The 21,331-nt window shown below is 38.9% G+C and overlaps 1 protein-coding gene across 4 annotated transcripts in view; it reads left to right on the top strand.

Annotated features, from left to right (window-relative positions):
• Positions 1–21,331, top strand: part of nbeal1 (neurobeachin-like 1) — a 95,692-nt gene that overhangs the window by 31,624 nt on the left and 42,737 nt on the right. For 2 of the 4 annotated variants that reach the window (XM_052130257.1, XM_052130256.1), the window contains exons 7-16: positions 2,058–2,140; positions 4,854–4,939; positions 6,806–7,148; positions 9,010–9,116; positions 15,519–15,602; positions 16,821–16,919; positions 17,206–17,780; positions 19,059–19,191; positions 19,320–19,439; positions 19,814–20,200. In XM_052130257.1, the coding sequence (XP_051986217.1) occupies positions 2,058–2,140; positions 4,854–4,939; positions 6,806–7,148; positions 9,010–9,116; positions 15,519–15,602; positions 16,821–16,919; positions 17,206–17,780; positions 19,059–19,191; positions 19,320–19,439; positions 19,814–20,200 (2,017 nt within the window). Of the gene's footprint in view, positions 1–2,057; positions 2,141–4,853; positions 4,940–6,805; positions 7,149–9,009; positions 9,117–13,263; positions 13,348–15,518; positions 15,603–16,820; positions 16,920–17,205; positions 17,781–19,058; positions 19,192–19,319; positions 19,440–19,813; positions 20,201–21,331 lie in introns of those variants that run through there. The other 2 variants (XM_052130259.1, XM_052130258.1) reach the window with 2 other exon arrangements.

The following is a 21,331-nucleotide window of genomic DNA, read 5'->3' as shown; positions in this document are numbered from 1 at the left end:
CAAAACAAATAAAATCCCCAAAGCAGTTTTTGCAACCAGAATCCCAATATTAACCAGAATTGTTTTTTTGTTTTTTTTTGTAGGACTTTTAAATACAAACAAGCCCAAAATACACAAGGGACTCTTATTTTGAAATGACAGATACTAATATACTCTCTCTCTCTCTATATATATAGATAGATAGATAGATAGATAGATAGATAGATAGATAGACACACCAGTCAGCCACAATATTAAAACCTCCTGCCTAATATTGTTTAGGTTCCCCTCGTGCCGCCAAATAAGCGCCAACCCGCATCTCAGAATAACATTCTCAGATTATTTTCTTCTCACCACGATTGTACGGAGCGTTATCTGAGTTATCGGAGATTTTGTCAGTTCGAACCAGTCTGGCCATTCTCTGTTGACCTCTCTCATCAACAAGGCTGACGTGTGTGGAAATCCCAGGAAATACTCAAACCAGCCCATCTGGCACCAAACATCATCCATGTGATTATCTGATCATCCAATCGTGTGGCAGCAGTGCATTGCATAAAATCATGCAGATATGGGTCATGAGCTTCATTTAATGTTCATATCAACCATCAGAATGGGGAAAAATGTGATCTCATTGATTTGGACCGTTGCATGATTGCTGGTGCCAGATGGGCTGGTTTGAGTATTTCTGTAACTGCTGATCTCCTGGCATTTTCACACACAACAGTCTCTAATTCACTCTGAATGGTGCCAAAAACAAAAAACATCCAGTGAGGGCCAGTTCTGTAGATGAATACGCCTTGTTGTTGAGAGAGGTCAACAGAGAATGGCCAGACTGGTTCAAACTGAAAAAGTCTACAGTAACTCAGGTAACCGCTCTGTAAAATTGTGGTGAGAAGATAAGTAGGTTGGTGCCGTTTTTGCAGCAAGAGTGGGACCTACACAATATTAGACAGGTGGTTTAATGTTGTGGCTGATTGGTGTATAAATATAAATAATCAGCAGATGAGTGTTATTGATGAGGAAAAAAATAGATAAGAATAGAACAAGATAACAGATAGTTCCTAAAAGCAATGATCGGCACCGATTAATCTGTAAAACCGATCGCAAAGGGGGCTAAAATGGGAAAAGAATCAAGTACCATCAAAGTAATGTTTAATTTAAAATGAAAACAAAGACTAAATCACAAACACACACACAGCAGCTGCATGTGGCTCTCTGTCGATCTGCCGCAACTGTCTGCCTTAATCCCTCTCCTTGGCCGATTAGCCCTATTGTCCGTCTCCTCGTCACACCTCCCTCCTGGGAGGGAGACAATAGGAGGGAAAAGGGGAGAGGGAAATAGCGAGACGGAGCGACAGTGAGTGAAAGAGAGGAGAGAGATAATAAAAATTGCCGGTTCCCATATACGCCATCGCCTAGTCCTCGACGACTACTCCACCTTCTGGCGGACTACAGCCACTCCTCCCCAGGCAGACAGCAGCAGGTCCTCTGATCCCTGGCGGATGGAACGCTCCTCCGCGTTCTGGCGGCCGGTAGCGAGCCCCTCCGCCACTGGCAGCGGCTCCAACGCTCCAGGCGGCAGGCAGCAAGTCCCTCCTCCCCTCGCGGATGGCAGCCGTTCCTCCACATCCAGGCGGCCGGTAGAGTCTCCTCCATCCCCCGGCGGACAGCCGCGGCTGCTACTTTGTGCGGACGGCAGTGGCAAGGACTCGACAGCGCATAACTCCTCCTTCCCGAGTTTCAGCACCAATGTAACGGGGGTTAAAATGGGGAAAGAGAAGGCGGGAACCGGACAAACCATCAAAGTAATATTTAATGTAAAATTAAAACGAAGACTAAAACACAAAAACACACACTCAGCAGCTGCGTGTGGCTTTCTCTCTCAAACTGCCGCATCCGGCTGCCTTTATCCCCTCCTTGGATTATTAGCCCAATTGGGGGCCGGGTGTACTTAGTCACGCCCCGGCCCCACCCTCCACCTTGTCGCACTGATATATCATCTACCTCTTATATTGACATTAATGAAAGTGTTGAGTAATGACTCTGTTTATCTGGTTTGTGTTTGTTTACTGTTAAAGGCATCAGCTCAGTACTGTGGAGCGAAGCAGACAGAAATTTAAAGCAGCACCACTCACTGTAGAGTTTGTGCCATTCTTCTACCGTAAGTCTTTCTTTTTGTTCGGCATGTGGTTTGTTTGTTTGCTGATTAGATCTAATGATAATGTTTCATCTGGCCTTCAGCGATGGCTCGGACTATACTCAAAGCATCCTCTGTGTTTCTGTGGTTAAACACTCATTATCTGTATGTGTGTGGGTAGAGACAGTGGAATATTCTGTCACTCACTCACTGAGCTTTTATTCCTCACTCCATAAACGTGTGAGCAAAAAAGATGAATGTTAGAAAGAAATGTCCAGGTCACATGTCCACCGCAAAATCAAAAAGGAAAAATAAGAAATGATATTAAGCTTAAAACTGATGCAATTTGGCCACTAGCACCGCCAAACGGAATTGCAAAAATAAACATTGTTTTCAACCCTTCTGCCGTTGATTGAACAAACAGATAGTCACGCCCCCAACTTACACCATTGGTCTAGTCAATGTTATTGTATCTCTTGAGGCGGGTCTCTCAAAACAAACAGGAATTTCCATAGTGTCACAGAGACACAGTGTTTACAGTTTTAAATAGCTTCACCTATTATGGTTTTTCAAATATGACCTTTCCTGTAGTGTGTTTTATAGCTGTTTGTGAATGTAAAAAAGTCTGCAAAGTTTAAAAAAATCAAAGTGTACGACAAATGGAGTTATTGACTCCCAAAAGAAAGAACTGATTCTGAACACCTGAAACGAGTCGTTAGTAATTCCAGACTAACTTCCTGTTGTAATCTACTTAATTTGATAACAAAAAACCCATCTCTGGTCTTCATTGGCTGCTCGCTAACAGCTTTGACCCACCCTCAAACACTACACTAAGCGGCAGACCAATCACAACAGACTGGGACATCTGACCAATCAGAGCAGAGTAGGCTCTCTGAAAGGAGGAGTTTAGAATGAATGCTTTAGAACAGATTATTGAACGAGTCGTTTTTGACACTGGGAATAAAGGTAATGCTGCAATTTAAGTTATGAGTAGATTAAAGGGTTTTTTGACCTTGGATGCATGTAATCTATTGTATGAGACCTTTAAAATAAAATCAGGCACGTTTAAAAACCATAGTAGGTGCACTTTAAAGAAAATTAACTTGTGAATGGCTTACTAATGGCTGTCTTTGCATATTAAACTGGTATAGGAGAAAATATTTTAACACCAAAAAAGTTACATACTTCAGCTTTAAAATATATTAAGATTATTTTAAAGACCAAAAACCTAGTTTTCATGACGATTAAGCACATTTTCCCTCCCAGTTCTCATTCTGTAATGTGAAAAAAAAAATCTCATTCTCATTAATATCACATAATTCCTTTTCTTTATTATATTCAATATCAATTAAATTCAGTACAACAAATAATAATATGATGATTAGGGATGACCAATACCATTTCTTTGACTCCGATACAGAGTTCGATACCTGTTTTATTTTCTGAACTGTATATCAACAGTTAATTATATTTCATCAACAAAATAATAATAATAAAAAAATATTATCTATGTATTCTATTTTAAGAGTGTAGTTCATCCTTTGACCAAGGTGATGCAGGCAGAGGTCAGTTAGGTGCACTGCAGTTTGACAGTAAGCTCGTGGCAGATTTATTCCGGTGGAGTTCATCTTAAATCCAAGACTCAAGCGGTGTCCAGTGAAGTATCCCTTGTCTGATGGTTGGTGCTGGCATCATCTCGTCCTCTGTGAAGTTCATTGTAGTAGATTGAAGTGATATCTGGCTGGCACAGGCTGCAGTTAGTCATCATCCCTCAGCAACACGTAGTATTGGGAGTCGGACATCAGGAAGGACCGTTGGATCTGGCAGTTTTTGTAACCTTTGTAACCTCAAGATATGTATCCCTACGTTAAGACAGATTATAGAATATGAGATGTGTTTCCGGTTCCGGCAGACCTAACTAATGCAGCATAATTATTAGTTGATAGATAAATTAGGTGTATGACTGGCTAAATAGATGAGTCTTTAGTCTAGACTTAAACTGAGAGAGTGTGTCTGAGTCCTGAACCATCTTCAGAAGACTATTCCATAGTTTAGGAGCCAAATATGAAAAGTATCTACCTCTTTTTGTGGATTTTGATATTCTAGGTATTATTAACAGGCCAGAATTTTGCAATCTTAGTAAACGGGATTGAATATGGTAGTGTTGGGTTCGAGTCCACCTTAGCCGAGTCCAAAAGGGGCAGAGTCAGACTTAAGACCGGGTCCATAACAGGCCGAATCCGAGTCAAGTCCAAATTAATCCGTTCAAGAATATGAATTAAAATTGTAACCGTAAACTCAACATACATTTTTTAAGTTAATTTTTCTACCTTCACAACTAAGAAAAATAATTTGTCAATAAAAATGCTAAAAATAAATGATTATTATTCTACTGAACATATTTCAAAGTGGCTTCAGAATGAAAGCATATGCTTTAGGTGTATGAAGTCAAAACTGTCCTTCAACACACTTATTGCGTTCTGTTGACATTCCAATTATTTGTTGCTTTTCCCCTCCACTCAAACATAGACTAAAGAACAGCTTCACTTGTTTCATGCAAAATGTCATTGCTTTTATTTCCTCTTTTGATTTTGGGAAGAAATATGATGATAGGAAAATATTTCAGCCTGGTGTTGTAGCTACTTTTCATTTGTATTAAGTGGAGACACCGGCACTGTTTGATTTCATTGTGTGTGTGTGTGTGTGTGTGTGTGTGTGTGTGTGTGTGTGATTTCAGAGTGTTTTCAGGAAAGTGAGCACCTGAAGGACAGCCTTAAATGTTGCCTTTTGCACCTGTTTGGAGCCATCATCGCTGGTGAACAGGTGAGCTTGTAAAATGTAAAATGGTAAAGTGATAGTTTTGAAAATGATTGCTCAAACCCATATATAGACAGGAGAGAGAGAGAGAGAGAGAGAGAGAGAGAGAGAGACTGAGGCTCCCCCAATAATGGTTCTATGTACAGTAATTGATGAAAAGTTGTTTCCACCAATCAGAACTTCATATGCATTACATGCAAGAAAGAAGACCAATTCCAGTTCAGTATGCAACTATTGGCACTTTTCCACTGCACGTTATGTTTATGGTTCGACTCACCTCAACTCTACTCGCTTTACTTTTCTGAGCTTGCATTTCCACTGCAGTTTAGTGGCACATCAACGTGGGTGGGATTATAGGCTGATCGTCATAGTTGCGCTGCCTCTACTGCCGTGACATCATCTTAAATACAACACAAACTCACCAAAACAATAACACGGCCGCTAGCTGTTAGCTACTAGCTCATTGTGCTGCATAAAGCAGTTGTTGCATGGTGATTTTACACAAGGTAACAGTTAAATTGGCCTGGTTGTTTTAGAAGCAAGCTTCCAGTAGTTGGTCAACTATACTCCGCTTGAAAGCTTGACTTTATTTAGAGTTAACGTAACAAAACATACCATCCTCCATCGTGGATCAACGCCAGTCCAGGGCACTCTCACTCCCATTGCTCGCCAGTTTAGATTTCGACCAAATGGACGCTCCACTTCCACTTTTCCATCCTTGATGGTTCTGTAGTCACTTAAGTTTTATTTATTTATTTATTTTTTACTTTTCCCTACACTGTTGATTGGTCCGGTGGTAGCTGTGTGCGGCCAACAGCTGATACACTTCCTGAGAGACTTCCTGTTTCGCTCATCGCTAATGAGTGGACCGTCTGCACCTCATTTATTGACCATGGCATGGTTTTGCGCACAGCCATTTCTTTTTTCACAATTCGAAAGTTGAGTGAACAAATTATGCTGTTATCGTTGTTGCTAACTTTAAAACTAGCGGGTTGATGTCTCGTGTCGGAAATCCAGTGATGCTGGTAGTGACTATTCTCCCTGACCAATCAGTGATCTGCAGGATTTTGATCACATTTAGTATTGGCTCGGATCGCTTGGAACGTCGACCAAGGTAGTACTAAAAAAAGTATCAGGTACCAGGTACTATCCACAGTGGAAAACCCCAAAAAGTGTCCAAAAGAGTTGAGTTTAGGCGAGTTGTACCGTGCAGTGGAAAAGCTCCATATTACAATGTTGTGGCTGTCGGTATATTTTAAATGCTGAGGCATGGGAAGATTTTTGAACTTTGATAATAATAATTTCTAAATGTGTAATTAATTAATTAATATATAAATATATATATATATATATATATATATATATATATATATATATATATATATATATATATATATATATATATATATGAAACTATTAATCTTTATTTAAAAGTTTTAAAGACCAATATTGGTCTTTAAAACTTTTAAATAAAGATTAATATTTTCACAAGTATCTTTGTTTCATAATTAAAGGGGCATGGTAAAGATTACATAAGTCATACTGGTAAAACAAAATTTAAAAATATAGATGTCTATCCAGTAAAATGGACACTGGATAAAAACAAACTTATTTGTATACTTATACTGATGATTTTATTTATGTTAACATAACATTTTCAATTTTAAAATTACATAATTTTACCTTTATGTTCTCTTATCAGAGTGGTAATGTAATGCTCGACCACATAGGATTAACATCACAAAATTAGGGAAAACTTAATTAAACAGTTACCCATATATAACATCCTATAAAACCAAAAATAGCACATCTGTTTGTCTTTTAATTGATCAGTGGTTTTTCCTGCTCCCTCTGCTGCTTCACTTTCTGCAGCATAACGCTCTGTTGGCCATCTCCCCTGCGACAATGGAGGTGCTGCTGGGAGTGTTAGGTGGAGGTGAGTGTTTGACCGGAAGTGGAGATGGAGAGGACTGGGACAGTGAAGCTCCGGACAGGAAGGCTCTATTGACGCTGGGCTGTTTGAGAGAGGTGGTGCACAGACTGCTTGCCAGCAGCTCCGACCAAAGACAGGTGGAGATCAGCTCCGTGCTGGAGAGCTACTTTAAACTGCTCAACTCCGACCCTGCCGCCACCGCACAGGTCAAAGGTCGCCCATCCCCGCCCCGTTCGCGGCATTGGGAAAGCCGGTTTGTGTCGCTACAAGTGAACATGCTAGGTGAGTAAGAGCTACTTATTCATTTATAATCTCCTTTTAAAGTATGTGTTGTGGCTTGGGGGGTTAAAGATGTTTCTGAAAGTTTCTAGGGTTAAACATAGTGTCACATTACTAGACTATGCTATCTTTTGATTATCCCCATAAAGTTTGGTCCACTTTGTAGATCATTTTGTCTTCGAACTGTCCATTTAGACTGGATGGAACCCATCCATAGTTTGTTTTGGCCCAGTTAGAGGTGGGTAAATGTGAACTCGGACAAATCTGAGAACAAAGAACACTTTTAGGCGTTTAAATGCCCCAGCACATTCATGGCTAATTTCTTCTTCACTCAGAGCCAAAAAGAAGTTTGAAAGAAGTGAGGAACGGTATACTGTTTGCGAACATTCAGACACCGGCCATACCGCTGAGGAGGTGTTTAGAAGATCAACTAAAGTGACATTGAAATGTGTTATCAATGACTTCATGTCTCATTCTATGAGAAGAATTCACACGAGATCAGTAAAATTAGCTGTTTTAGCCACTCGATGATGATTTTAAATAAAATATATGCAGTAGATAATTTGTAATTTGTCATGTTTACATTCTACATTCATGGCGCTAATATGCTAACATGCTATACATGACCATAATATGCGATAAATACACTTTTATTGTAATTTAAGATACTGTTGCAAAGATGGCTGTATAAAAGAGTGTTAATGTGCAGAATACAGACAAAAGATGAGAGACATATCTTACTTTGGGCAGATGTTTTAATGGCTTTCGGCTGCAGATGGCACATGAGTGGTCCTCGGACCCGGACCCCTAGTGGTCCATGGCGTAATTGCAGGGGGTCCGTAAATAATGTAAAAATTATTTTGAAATCGCATTGAGAGGAAAAAAACCAGATATGTTGCATCTGTGTATAGGTTGCACAAACAGAGGTTGTATGTGGTAGGCATTAGGACCCGGGAGCAGCCAGCCACCATCCCTTTAGCCGCGTATATGTCAGGTGTGATTCGTGAAGAAGTTTACCTCAGCATCTTCCCATCGTATCACAGTGCATTGGGACTTGTTTTAATTGGGAGAACTTGTTTTAAGTAATGATGTTTAACAGTTTTTCAATTTCTATTTATGTTTCATGAAAAATCGCCACAAGTAAGCCACATCTATTTATAACAAATGTAAATATAATGTTTACAAATAAACAGCTTTTAGTAATTAACATTAGCGACTGTCTTTGTGGACATTTCTGATATTTAACAACCTCTTTGCTGTATGCATTAATTATCCGGTTTATTGATTCCGTTATCCGACTTAATGACATCAATTATGTATCATGTGAATACGTACTCAAACATTTTTGAGAACCACTGCTTTAGAGTATTTGAGTAGATTTGATCCCTTTCGTAGACTAAAATCACATGTCATGCTCTTGGAAAATGTCTCTGTGGACAATCGTACAGATGTAGGTAAGGTTGCACCAACTCGCTAATAACTGCACTCCGGCAAATTCAGCAACTGGTTCCACCTTGGATGTGCGCCTTCCCAGGCTCCTTGTAGCCTGGGAACTTGTAAACTCAGCTTTGACCTGAACAATAACACATCCAGTTTAATGGCACAGGATTGTGAAGGTACTTTATCACCCCCTTGAGTACTGAATTTTGTTAATGCCATAGTAACACATGTTATCTGTGTTTAACTGAACAGCGTGTTGGCAATTTGTTGGCCAAGCAGTTGAAGTTGCATAGTTGCGCAAAGTATGTGTCTGACCTAGGGGGCGCTCATACTGATAACTATTTTAAGTCACTAAAGTCGCAGTATTTTTGGTTACTAGTAGGAAACTGGAGCTCCTTAATGAATTTTGTTTCTGTTTCCTCAGAAACCATCCAGGATATGTTCGAGTGTACGGACAGACCCGTTTTGCAGGCCATTTTCCTCAACAGTAACTGCTTTGAACACCTCACACGCCTTCTGCAGAATAGTAAGGTAGGTTCCTCTCACAGCCGCTACAACATTTGTGATCATCTTGCACTCTTGTTAAGCGTCTAGAATAAGCAATTAGGTCTATAAATAGTGTTCAACAGCAGCCGCTCACTTTTTCAGCCATATTTTTATCGGAAGTATTTTTTACCATACATTTTCTCATAGGGTTTAAAAAATGTAATCAGTAATGAGTTCCAAGCCTTGAACCGAACAAATCAGCTCTGAAATAACTAAATGAAAGATTCATTCACAGATTCTATTCGTTCTCGGACTGAGAAATTATTTGTTTCTATGGCAACGCTCATATCGGCAAACCAGATCCTTGTTTGGATATATTTATTTTGAATCACTACATTAATTAACTTCTATTTGTTCATGCAAAATATTAAAGGATTAAAAAGCGCTTAAGGTAACACTGGTTATATTAAAATCGCATTTAAAAAAGAAATGTGGTAAACTACCTTTTAACTGTTGAGTCCACCGCCATTTTGGTTCTTTTTACATGATGTAACGTCTGTAGAGACGTAACAAAAGTAATAGCTTTCGTAGAATTCAGAGGTCACAACTTGTAAATACGAGTTCTAAAAAGACGGAATATCGTAATTGTGGAAATTCTGATATGACTTGAACGCGTCATTAATGTAGTACTCATCCAATAAAGCATTTGCAAACAGTGTATTTGAATCGGTCCACATTAGCAAATAAACAGTTTTTGCAAGGGGAGTAATGATAACCTTTCCTGTTTCCATTGTAATAGGGAATTCTCTGATTGGTCGATATTGCATCAGGATTATGGGTAATGTAGTACTTCACTAGGAAGTCTGCAATGAAATTATTTGTATTTTTTTTTGGAGTTGGAATCACATGAAGTTCTACATAAATGTATACATCATTTAACAACCTGAAAGCATATACATAAATGTATATTAAATGTATTGTATAAATCTTGAAAGCTTTATATGATAACCATTTCCTGTGGACATTGTAATTGTAATTTTTGCATCAAGAACTTTTTTTTTTTTTTACTGCTTAGGTCAACAGTCTCGTTTTGGAAGTAAAAAGCTTATTAATTTATCCCTTAGACGAATTGATTTTCAACGATAACTTATAAATCTTTAAAGACCTACCGTGAGCTACGAGGTTTTTTCATCGATGCTATATGCTTCCGCTTAACCATCCATCTGTGTTCTCAGTTTCATTGTTTAAAAATCGTGTTTGATAGCGGAATTCATGGTAAACAACTACATTACCCATGGTCAAGTCAAGTGGTTTTTATTGTCGTTTCAACCATATACAGTTATTACAGTAAACAGCGAAACGAGACAACGTTCCTCCAGGACCATGGTGCTACATAAAAACAACATAGGACAAACACAGAACCACATGAGACTACACAACTAAATAAAATACCTATATGGTGCAGCAGAGAAAGATCCACCATTCAGAGAAGTGGTGCCATTGAAACCTGTGAAGCGTGCCTCAGAGCGACCGCCCACTCTCATGACGCTCTGTGAAAGACGTAATCGTGTCGGTCTTCATTCACCCTTAAACTGCACACATATATTTGTACATATTGGGATATTTTGCAATAAACATAAAGGTAACACTTTATAATAACTACACGGTATAAAGTATTTGTTAAGCATTAGTTTGTAGTTAATTGATCATTTATAAATGATTGTTCCTACATTATTAATACATTAATAATCTACATATAAATAGTTATTTGTTTCTGTTCACTTCATAAAATTATTTATTGTTTAAGAAGTTCATAAATAGGCAGTTTGATAATGTTTTTTTTATCCTTAGTAAACAACTTGTTAATCATACCTAACTGAAGTATTTTAGCTGATGCAAACAAGTGGTAAAAAAAGTGTTTATGAGAGCATTAAGAAAGCATAAATTCATAATTGATAAAGATATTAAATATGTAATGGATACACATGGTCGTAATAAAGAACTTACTAATGGCTAGCTAAGCATTTTGTGTGACCTAATCTAAAGTGAGATCTATTTAAACATTTAGTGACATGGTTCAACAGTAAGTATAGCCAGCAGGCCGAGGGCCAGTGTGAGAGTTACGCCTCTTCAGGCCAGTCCTGCTCTGTCACTAAGTCTTTGGTTGATCTTGTAAATGTGTCGTACATGTGTCCTAGTCTGATTATTAAACCGCAGCAGCCTGCGATTTCATTTAAGATATATCCAGTTCTCTTGTGTTACACACTTCAAAGTAATGTGTGAAATCGTTGACCCGCTAAAAAATAATTTATACAGCGATTCTTTGTTGTGCTCACGTTATTTGACTGTTTTAGATTCAGCTGTGAAGATGTTATTGAAGCACTTTATTTGATAAAATAAATCCATTTGATGAACTCTTATTTTTGATAAAAATTATTAATATTTTCAACATGAAATTCAGAACAAATGAATTGGAAAACAGAATTTGGGAAAACAAAGCAGAAATATAGCTTGCACGCAGCGATGACGGGTCTAAGCACAACTGGTCCATTTCCACCCGGTGGCTTTCGGAACACTTTTGGAATTTTTGGCATTTGACATTATTAAAACAATTTTGAAGCAATTTGGGTAAATATAAGAGGACTATTTTAAAGTCTGTTGTAAGAGTCACACTTCTGCTGCCAGGTGGTGGTGCTATGTCCATGACCCAAAATACTAAAATCCGTATGATTAGCCCCCAAGTGTAAACATACATCTCAATTTTGATCTAAATCACACATTGCACACAGAAGATATGAGACACTTCCTGTTTACCATTTTTTGCCATTTAACGCCTCGCCATGGCAACACTCTTCGATTAATCAAAGTATGTTAGCAATTTAGTATCTTCAATGTTTTTGCATAATGTTGTCTAATTGTGGTGACAATCTCATGAAAAATCTTGTAAAGAATAGTAATAATAATAATAATAATAATAATAATAATCCTTAGAAAAACATTTGGGCCTTCGCACTTTTAGTTGGCAATAATGAGAACAAGTCTGCTTATAAAACTTAATAGGATGGAAAATACTAAATTAGCGTTTGAGTATAATTTCAGGATCTCTAAACTGTGTCAATAAATGTTTAACTGTTATTCCTGTGCTTTTGTGTTGTGTCTGTTTTTTCTGTTAAGCTTTAGTGTCGGTTTTGAGCCTTTGGGATTGAGACGCTGTGGAGATGGTTATTTCAGGGTTTTCAGAGTAATGGATCATTAATAAATGTTTAATTAGGCATAAACTGTTCTCACTTGCTTATTTGGCAATTAGTCAAAGCCTGTATATCGACCTGTATATATTAAGTAATAATTGCTTTAATAGTAAGTGTTACTAAAACAGTAACAAATACATTAATTGGAGTGGTGGTGGCATAGTGGACTAAAGCACATAATTGTTAATCAGAAGGTTGCTGGTTCGATCCCCACAGCCACCACCATTGTGTCCTTGAGCAAGACACTTAACTCCAGGTTGCTCCAGGGGGATTGTCCCTGTAATAAGGGCTCTTTAAGTTGCTTTGGATAAAAGCGTCTGCCAAATGCATAAATGTAAATATAAATAAATGTAATTACGTTTAAATGTAAATGCAATTAATTACATATATAATTTCATTTGAATAAATGAACTTATTAAACATTAATATATCATTTGAATATAAACAATTAACAAACTATTTGTATGAAGATTATTAATGAAGGAACAATATTATATAAATGATCAATTGACTATAAACTAATGCTTTACAAATACTTTATACCATGTAGATATTTCTATAATTCCATTAGAGAATTGGTGCTAAAACCGCACAGGCTTTGCATGCAAATTAACAGTGCTTTCAGAGGCCGCAATTCATTCTTAATTAATTCCCCCCTTTGTTGTACTCATACTTGTGTGTTTTAGTTAACTGTTTGTCTTTACCAAAGTATGTTGCTATTATAATTGTACTCACTCTATTTGTATATTAACCATTTTAGAGCATGCACAGCGTATCTGAACTGCAGTACTGCCATCCAAACATGCATGTTTCTGACATTTTGCGACAGAACAGTTTGGCACTTAGGGTCATGTCCTTTGACCTCCTACCTTTTAACCTTTAACCCTTTGCACTTTCCCCTCACTTGACCGTCTGCGCTTGCTGTGGTCGGCTGTGTCCTGCAGCTGGTTAATGCTAGGTGCACAGCAGCAGACAAGGACCAGAAAGATTTAACCAACAGATTACTTACTGGAGAGAGTGATATTCAGGTACTGGCCACATGTTGCCTGATGCTCCCGCTCACCACAAACACCCCACCCACCCCCCACTCCCCACCGCCGCTCTCTCGACCACTCCAGGACAAGGCCACATCCATCTCACACCTGATTAGGAATATTATGAGGTCAATAAGTCACATCTAAAACAAGCTTGTATGTAGTGGTGGGCAATATACCAGTTGCAACAATATACCAGTAGAAATGTGTTATTTCTGTGGTTTTTAAGGTTCTCTGCAAATTTCCCTATTTTGTAACCGTGCTGAGGCAAAAGAAAAGCCACATACTGTGAAGCATATAACAACTGAGCATATTTAGTCATCATATATAAAAAATAATATTATAAAAATCAAATATTAATCAAATTCACCAAATAAATATAAATAATTAACTACAACCTTTTTGTAAAACAATTGTATTAAGCTAAATTAGGAAAATGCACAATAGAAGTGTTTTTACTGGTAGGAATTTTTGAACCATATTGTATATCGACACAATTTTTTAAATTTCAGAATTCATAATTTAGCTAATATTGCCCACCACCTACATGTAGCCATTTTGCACCATTACCGGACACATACGTCATATCTAAATTTATTGCCACCATAAGTGATCAACATTTTTCACACTTGAGTACTTCCTTGTTGTTGCAAAACACAAGTGCATTCTTCCATTTCAAGCGATGTGGATCTGAAATCGTGTAATGGAGTGGTCTTTAGATTATTTACTCAATCATGCTTTAAACAATCATTTAAGTCTTTTTATTTTACTTTGCTTGTTTCCATCCCTTTCTCCTTTTGCATTTCCTCTAGTAATATGGTAACAGAGTTAGTAATGCTGTGACATCAGCAGCCGTGCAGTTTATCAGCCTAGAGCTATCATGTCCTTAATGCTGTCTTGAAGCACCTAATTGTTTTAATGTTTTACTCTGCTCAGTCATTGGTCGGGTGTCGATGCTTGGTGTGTCACTCTCCAGCCTGTCTTTGTCCTGTTTTTATATGTGTATTGAAGTAAACAATAGTGATGGCTTATTGCAGATCATGTGATTTTGCAATCAGCCAATTAGGAGTCTTGGGACACAAAGCGTGGCTGGACAGATACATTTTGGGTTGTGCAGGGGATTGGTGGTCTGTATGTGTGTGTGTGTGTGTGTGTGTGTGTGTGTGTGTGTGTGTGTGTATTGTGTTTTGGTTGGTTTTGGGAAAGGGGGAGTTTTTAGATTCAGTTTTTCAGCTTTCTGCTCCTGACATTGGTAATAGAAATCTTAAAGGGATAGTTCACCCAAAAATGAAAATTCTGTCATCATTTATTTGATCTCAGCATGGCAGTGCTCATGAATGTGTGTCTAGCTTCATATGTACATAAAGCATTTTTGTTCTCAAAAAGTTATGTGACTTGAGATTTCACCTCATGTGACTGTACATCATTTTTATGCACATTATGATGTCTTTCTGTTTAAAAGTTTAGCAAATGAATAAAACCACCAAAACACTTACTGCACCTTTAAATATGACATACTCATTGGTGTCAAACCTGGTGGTTCGCGCTTGACATGCCAAATTTAATTTGATTTGAGAGCTCTGGCGAAGGGGAATATTTTCAGTAAATACAGACTTAAGTTTCTGTCTATTCCTCACTCAAAGCCATCATATGGCTTCAGAAGACTTGAAATGTATTGCACAAGTTGTGCGAAGTATTTTTATGGTATTATTTTTATCCTTTTTTTTTTTTTTTTTTTACTTTGACAGGCCCTGGTCACTATATGCTTTTGTTGTTTGTAAAAGAGCAGCATGAGCATACTGCTATATATCTCCTTTTATATTTGTTTTGGTGTGTGAACTATTCCTTTAAAATGTGGACATTTTATTTTATATCCACATAAACACAATTACAGTTTTATGTTTTTTCAGAGCAGCAAACTGAATAACAGGAGCAAGAGTTGAGCTCCGACAACTCGGATGAACAATTTGTCACTTGAGTTTTTAAATGTTTTTTATTAAATTTTTATCCCTGCATTGTTCTGTTGTTGCATTCCTCATTGCTCTTAACTCATAATTTGCACGGCAAAGCGAGCAGGTCTGCAGACAAAGCAGGAATAAAATAGTCCACACACAAGTCTTCACTTATTGGCTGAATCAGTTAAATTACTGTTTTCCTCCAATCAGGTGTTCCAAGGGAGGCTTGACTCTCTTGCCGTGGCAACCATCAAAACTCTCACCACGGTGATGCATAAGTCACCTGCTGCAAAGGTCAGTTATAATGTGTCCCTGTTTCCAAGATGAATGTGAACGGGGTTCCCATTGAATCGCAGTCTGAACCAAATCCTAAATTATCCTATTTGGAATTTTAAAACAAAAAAAAAAAACAGATGCTTTAGAACGCATAGTTCCCAATAAAAATATAAGGCCTGTAGGACCAGGCTCCCAGAGTCATGGGAAACCAAGAAAACGTTTTTAAATTGTCATTTTTCCAGACCTTGAAGTTAAGCTCGATTTCATTGGGTAGAAATTTTTCTTTGAGTGTAATCTCCATAACAAGATTTTTTTTTTAAAAAAAGTAAAAAAATCCCGTAATCACGATTGACTGGAAAATTGTTGGAAACTCATTGATCAAAACGTGTTGGAATCCTGGTAGGAAATCAACCATTCCAGATTTTAAAACTTCCAAAGGTCTTCCTTTAACTGTGCAGTAATTCAAAAATATTCTGTACCCCCCAAACGTTATTTGATTCCAAGTATTCTAATCTTTGGTTCCAAATATTCCAATAGGAATTCTGTACATTTCTTAAAGGGATAGTTCACCCAAAAATGAAAATTCTCTCATCATCATGCCATTCCAGATGTATATGCCGTTCTTTCTTCTGCAGAACACAAATTAAGACTTTTAGAAGAATGTCTCAGCATAAAAGTTAATTCATTGTACTCCAATAGTTAAATCCATGTCTTCAGAAGCGAAATGATAGGTGTGGGTGAGAAATCAATATTGAAGTCTTTTTTTATTTATTTTTACCAATCTCCACTTTCACATTATGAAAGTGAAAGTGAGATTTATAGTAAAAAAAAAGCATTGAAATATCGATCTGTTTCTCACCCAACACCAAATGGATCACTTCAGAAGACCTGGATTAAACCACTGGAGTTTTGTGTATTACTTTTATGCAGCCTTTATGTGATTTTTGAAGCTTCAAAGTTTTTGTCACCATTCACTTGCATTATATGGACCTACAGAGCTGAGATATTCTTCTAAAAATATTTGTGTTCAGCAGAAGAAAGAAATTCATACACATCTGGAATGGCATGAAGGTGTGTAAATGATGAGATAAATTTCATTTTTGGGTGAACTATCCCTTTAAGTGCATTCTGTACATTCCTTCAGGATTTTCTGGAGAACTCTTGAACAAGCGATTTTATCATTGAATAAGTTGAAATTTGTTAATGAATAACTAAAACTATGTTGTTTCCATGCAGGAAGTGTTTAAGGAGCGGATTGGCTACACTCACCTGTTTGAGGTGCTGGTTTCACTTGGTCAACCGTCAAGACACCTGCTGAAGGAACTCATGAATATGGTGAGATTAACACTTTCTGTTTGCTGTATTTCATTCAAATCTGAAACCGAAGATGCCTAGTCTGTCAGTTACTTCACAGGTAGCATTTTGTGTAAAGGCACCTCCTCAGGAAGCCTTCAGACAGCCTTCGAGGGATCATAACTTCATGTCTAATAATCTAGAACAAATTCTAATGAACTTTGGAGATAACCAAGCAAATAATGCATGTTGAAAAAAAGGAAGCAAGTTACATTTTAAATGAATTTGCTTCTAGCTGGTATCTCTATTTCTTCCTGTTTTCCTGCAGGCCATTGAAGGTGAACATTCCTCCGTTGGTCTCCTGGGCATCAGTAATGTGGATCCTCTCCTGCTGTTGATCCAGTGGCTCCCAGAGCTGGACTCTGCCGAGCTGCAGATCTACGCTGCCGATTGGCTCCGTCGCATCTGCGGTTTGAACCGGCGGACAAGAGCAACCTGCGTTAACTCCTACATGACCCTGAGAGTTCTGTCGACTCTGGAGAGGCACGACCGGCTGCACCGGGCCTGTGCCGAGAGTCTGGTGGGGTTATTGGGTTCATTGGGCAGCCAGTCCTTGAGTTCAGCCGAACTCCAGCATCTACTGAGACTACTGCGGCAAGACGAGCCGGGTCACGCTCACCCTTATGTGGGCCCGGTACTGCGTTCGCTCCTCGGCATGGTGCGCAAACAGGGCCTAGAGAGTGCCACACAGTATTTTGATCTGTCTCCGCCCATGGCAGGCATTGCCGTGCCGACCATACTTCGTTGGCCAGGCTCTGCCTTCAGCTTCTTTGCTTGGCTGTCACTGGACCAAGATCAGCTGGGCCTGCCCAGTAAAGGAGAGAAGAGGAAACAGTTGTATAGGTATGAAAGAATGAGGGTAAAATTGAAAGACATTAAAAGAGAATTATAATGTTTAATTAAAGGATTAGTCAATCCAGAAATGTAAATCCTGTAATCATTTATCCTTCAAACTAGTATGAAGTTTTCTTCTTCTGTTGGACACAAAAGTCGAGCTACATAAATCACTTTTTTAAAGTTGTTATTCACTGAAAATCTTTCATTCAAATATGGCTCACTCAGACTTTTTACAGCACTTTTTTATGAAACAATTTATTCTCGCATGTCTGGAGACCAACCATCATTGACATTAAACCTAGCCAAACGTGTTTTGACGTGCCATGTTTTAATGTATGCAAGCACAAATGCAATTTCCTTCGCAATAGTTTTACGTACCCTCCCAGTAGTTTTGTGTTCCCTCGCAATAGTTTTACGTACCCTCCCAATAGTTTTACGTACCCTCCCAATAGTTTTGCGTTTCCTCGCAATAGTTTTGCGTACCCTCCCAATAGGTTTGGGTTCCCTCTCAATAGTTTTGAGTTTCCTCGCAATAGTTTTGGGTTCACTCCCAATAGGTTTGCGTTCCCGCGCAATAGTGTTGGGTTCACTCCCAATAGTTTTGTGTTCCCTCCCAATAGTTTTACGTATCCTCGAAATAGTTTTACGTACCCTCGCAATAGTTTTGCGTACCCTCGAAATAGTTTTGCGTACCCTCCCAATAGGTTTGCGTTCCCGCGCAATAGTTTTGGGTTCACTCCCAATAGTTTTGTGTTCCCTCGCAATAGTTTTGCGTACCCTCGAAATAGTTTTGTGTACCCTCCCAATAGGTTTGCGTTCCCGCGCAATAGTGTTGGGTTCACTCCCAATAGTTTTGTGTTCCCTCGCAATAGTTTTGCGTACCCTCGAAATAGTTTTGCGTACCCTCCCAATAGGTTTGGGTTCCCCCTCAATAGTTTTGGGTTCCCGCGCAATAGTTTTGGGTTCCCGCGCAATAGTTTTGGGTTCACTCCCAATAGTTTTGCGTTTCCTCGCAATAGTTTTGCGTACCCTCCCAATAGGTTTGGGTTCCCTCTCAATAGTTTTGAGTTTCCTCGCAATAGTTTTGGGTTCACTCCCAATAGTTTTGCGTACCCTCCCAATAGGTCTGGGTTCCCTCTCAATAGGTTTGCGTACCCTAGCTATAGTTTTGGGTTCCCTCGCAATAGGTTTGCGTTCCCGCGCAATATTTTTGCATTTCCTCGCAAAAGTTTTGCGTTCCCTCACAGCTTATGGATAACTCCTTCTGGTTTTGTGTGTGTGTAGTTTTTTCACCCCGGGTGGCACCGGGTTTGAGGCATTCATCAGTTCAGCTGGACTGCTTGTGGTTGCTGTGTGCACCAAGAAAGAATACGTCACCGTAATGCTGCCTGACTACTGCTTCTGTGATTCACTGTGGGTGAGTCATGCCTCCAATAAAATGTTTGTGCTTATTGTTACAGCATGAATGAACTGAGAAATATTTGTCAAAGAACACATGCATTGTGGGTAATTGAGTTTAATTAGCTGTTTGCATTTGATTTTCAGCACAGCATTGGTGTTGTTCACGTGCCAGGAAAGAGACCGTTTGGCCAGAGTCTGGTCTATATTTATGTGGATGGACAGCAGAAATTATCAGCACCTCTAAAATATCCAACCATGACTGAGGTGAGACAAATAACAGTTAGCACACTCTAGCCATTGAGTGTTAGGGTATATTTATGTTTGTATACGAGGGGGGAGCGTCTGTGGGTTGATAACGAATCGATTGAATTCATTGGTAAACAATACAATAGTGATTTTTGTAAACTCTTAATGATTCACTGAATTGATACACTGAACAGCAGTTGATCTTGCAACTAGTTATTGACCAGCACAAACAATGATTTAAAAGTCATTAAGAATATTAATATCAGTGCAATTGCATTGGCAGGATTTTTACTTGTTGCATTGAGAAAAATAAAGGAAGTGCTATACTTCTAATAGTGTATACTTGTGTCTTCAGTTGTGTGTCTTTGTCTCTCTCTCTTTTTCTGTCTCAGGCCTTCACGTCATGCTGCATCGGATCAGCGGGTCACCGCACCACGACCCCTCCCCCTTCTCAAATCCCAGATCCTCCGTTCTCTGGGGGTAATCCATCCGGCCGCTCGTCTTTCGGTGGGATCCTCCCGGGTTGGGGTGGGCTGCTCGGGACTAAGCCTGAGTCCGTCACCAAACTCATTTCCGCCGGGACACAAGACAGCGAGTGGGGCAGCCCAACCTCTCTGCAGGGGCAGCTAGGGAGTGTCATGGTCTTTCATGAGGCCCTCCAAGCCACTCATGTGAAATCCTTCTGCAGCGCAGGACCAAATTGTATTTCCCCCTTTAAAAGCCAAGAGGCTGAACTCGGAGACTTGGCAACCAAACTACTTCTACACTATTCACCAAAGGTGAGGTGTCCATATCTGGAAATGTAAATTAGGGCTGGGTAATATAGCAAAATAAATATATATATTGACATTTTTCAGGGGATTGACAATATTCAATAGATATTTATGGATTTGCACATAATTTGATTGAAAAGGTTCATGAAGTGCTGTTTTTTATTTTATTTTATAGTTTTATTATCTTCCCTGTGATCCACTGATAATGTTAGAAAAGTTTTTTCCATTAAAACATTCATAATTTAGCAATATATGATCGTTTTCCACCCTGTCTCTGACCCTCTGTCTGAAACACTCGTTTTTTTTGGCATAAGCACCTAAAACTTAAATGCCCACTGTTCTGATTCTGTCCGTTGCGGCACAGAGCGTTGCGCCGACAGTAAACAGTCCCATTCCATTTTGCGCTGGCGCTACTTCTGCCAACAACGTTTATAAATGTCATGTCGATCGCCTAGTGTAGACAGCCTCAAGCCGTTGCGTCGCATCAACAGACGCGCCCCGTGTAAACAGGATGTCAGCACCATAAACTATCAAACAATCATGACATATGAAATATTCATGAATGAAACTGTTTACTTACTGTTTTTCATGGGGTCCAAGTGTTTTTAACTGCCCCATTCTCCAATTACAGCTGCAGTCGTTTTATGACATTATGACGAAACAACATGCAATCCACATTGAAATACGTTCGTGACGCATTTGTGCTCAAAACAGCAAAATGCAGCAGCTGAAGGAGAGAGAATAGCTTCTCCTCTTTAGAGTTGTAACTTGACACGTGTCTTTTAAAAGCGGCCCGAAACATTTATCAAGTGGTCAAAGATATCTGTCTGTGCATGTTTAAAAACAAAAAATATTTAGAATAGTCCAGATGGGTCCCCTTTGGTGTTCAGGAATAGTGAGACCACAGTATTTTTTACTCTCCTCTCCATCAATAACCAGCTATGGTGGTGAGAGTACTGGCGCACTGTGGCTGCCGTCACGTCGTCCAGGTGGATGCTACACACTGTTGGTGGTAGAGGAGATTCCCCCTCTACTATGTAAAGTAATTTGAGTGCTTAGAAAAGTGCTATGTAAATGTAAGGAATTGTTGTTATTATTAGTAGTAGTAGTAGAAGCTGTTTAGATGGTCACGAATTA

This window comes from Xyrauchen texanus, chromosome 7 (genome assembly GCF_025860055.1).
Source record: "Xyrauchen texanus isolate HMW12.3.18 chromosome 7, RBS_HiC_50CHRs, whole genome shotgun sequence".
Lineage (NCBI taxonomy): Eukaryota > Metazoa > Chordata > Actinopteri > Cypriniformes > Catostomidae > Xyrauchen > Xyrauchen texanus.
Note: the sequence above shows the minus strand (reverse complement) of the source record. Positions and strands in the feature narration are given on the sequence as shown.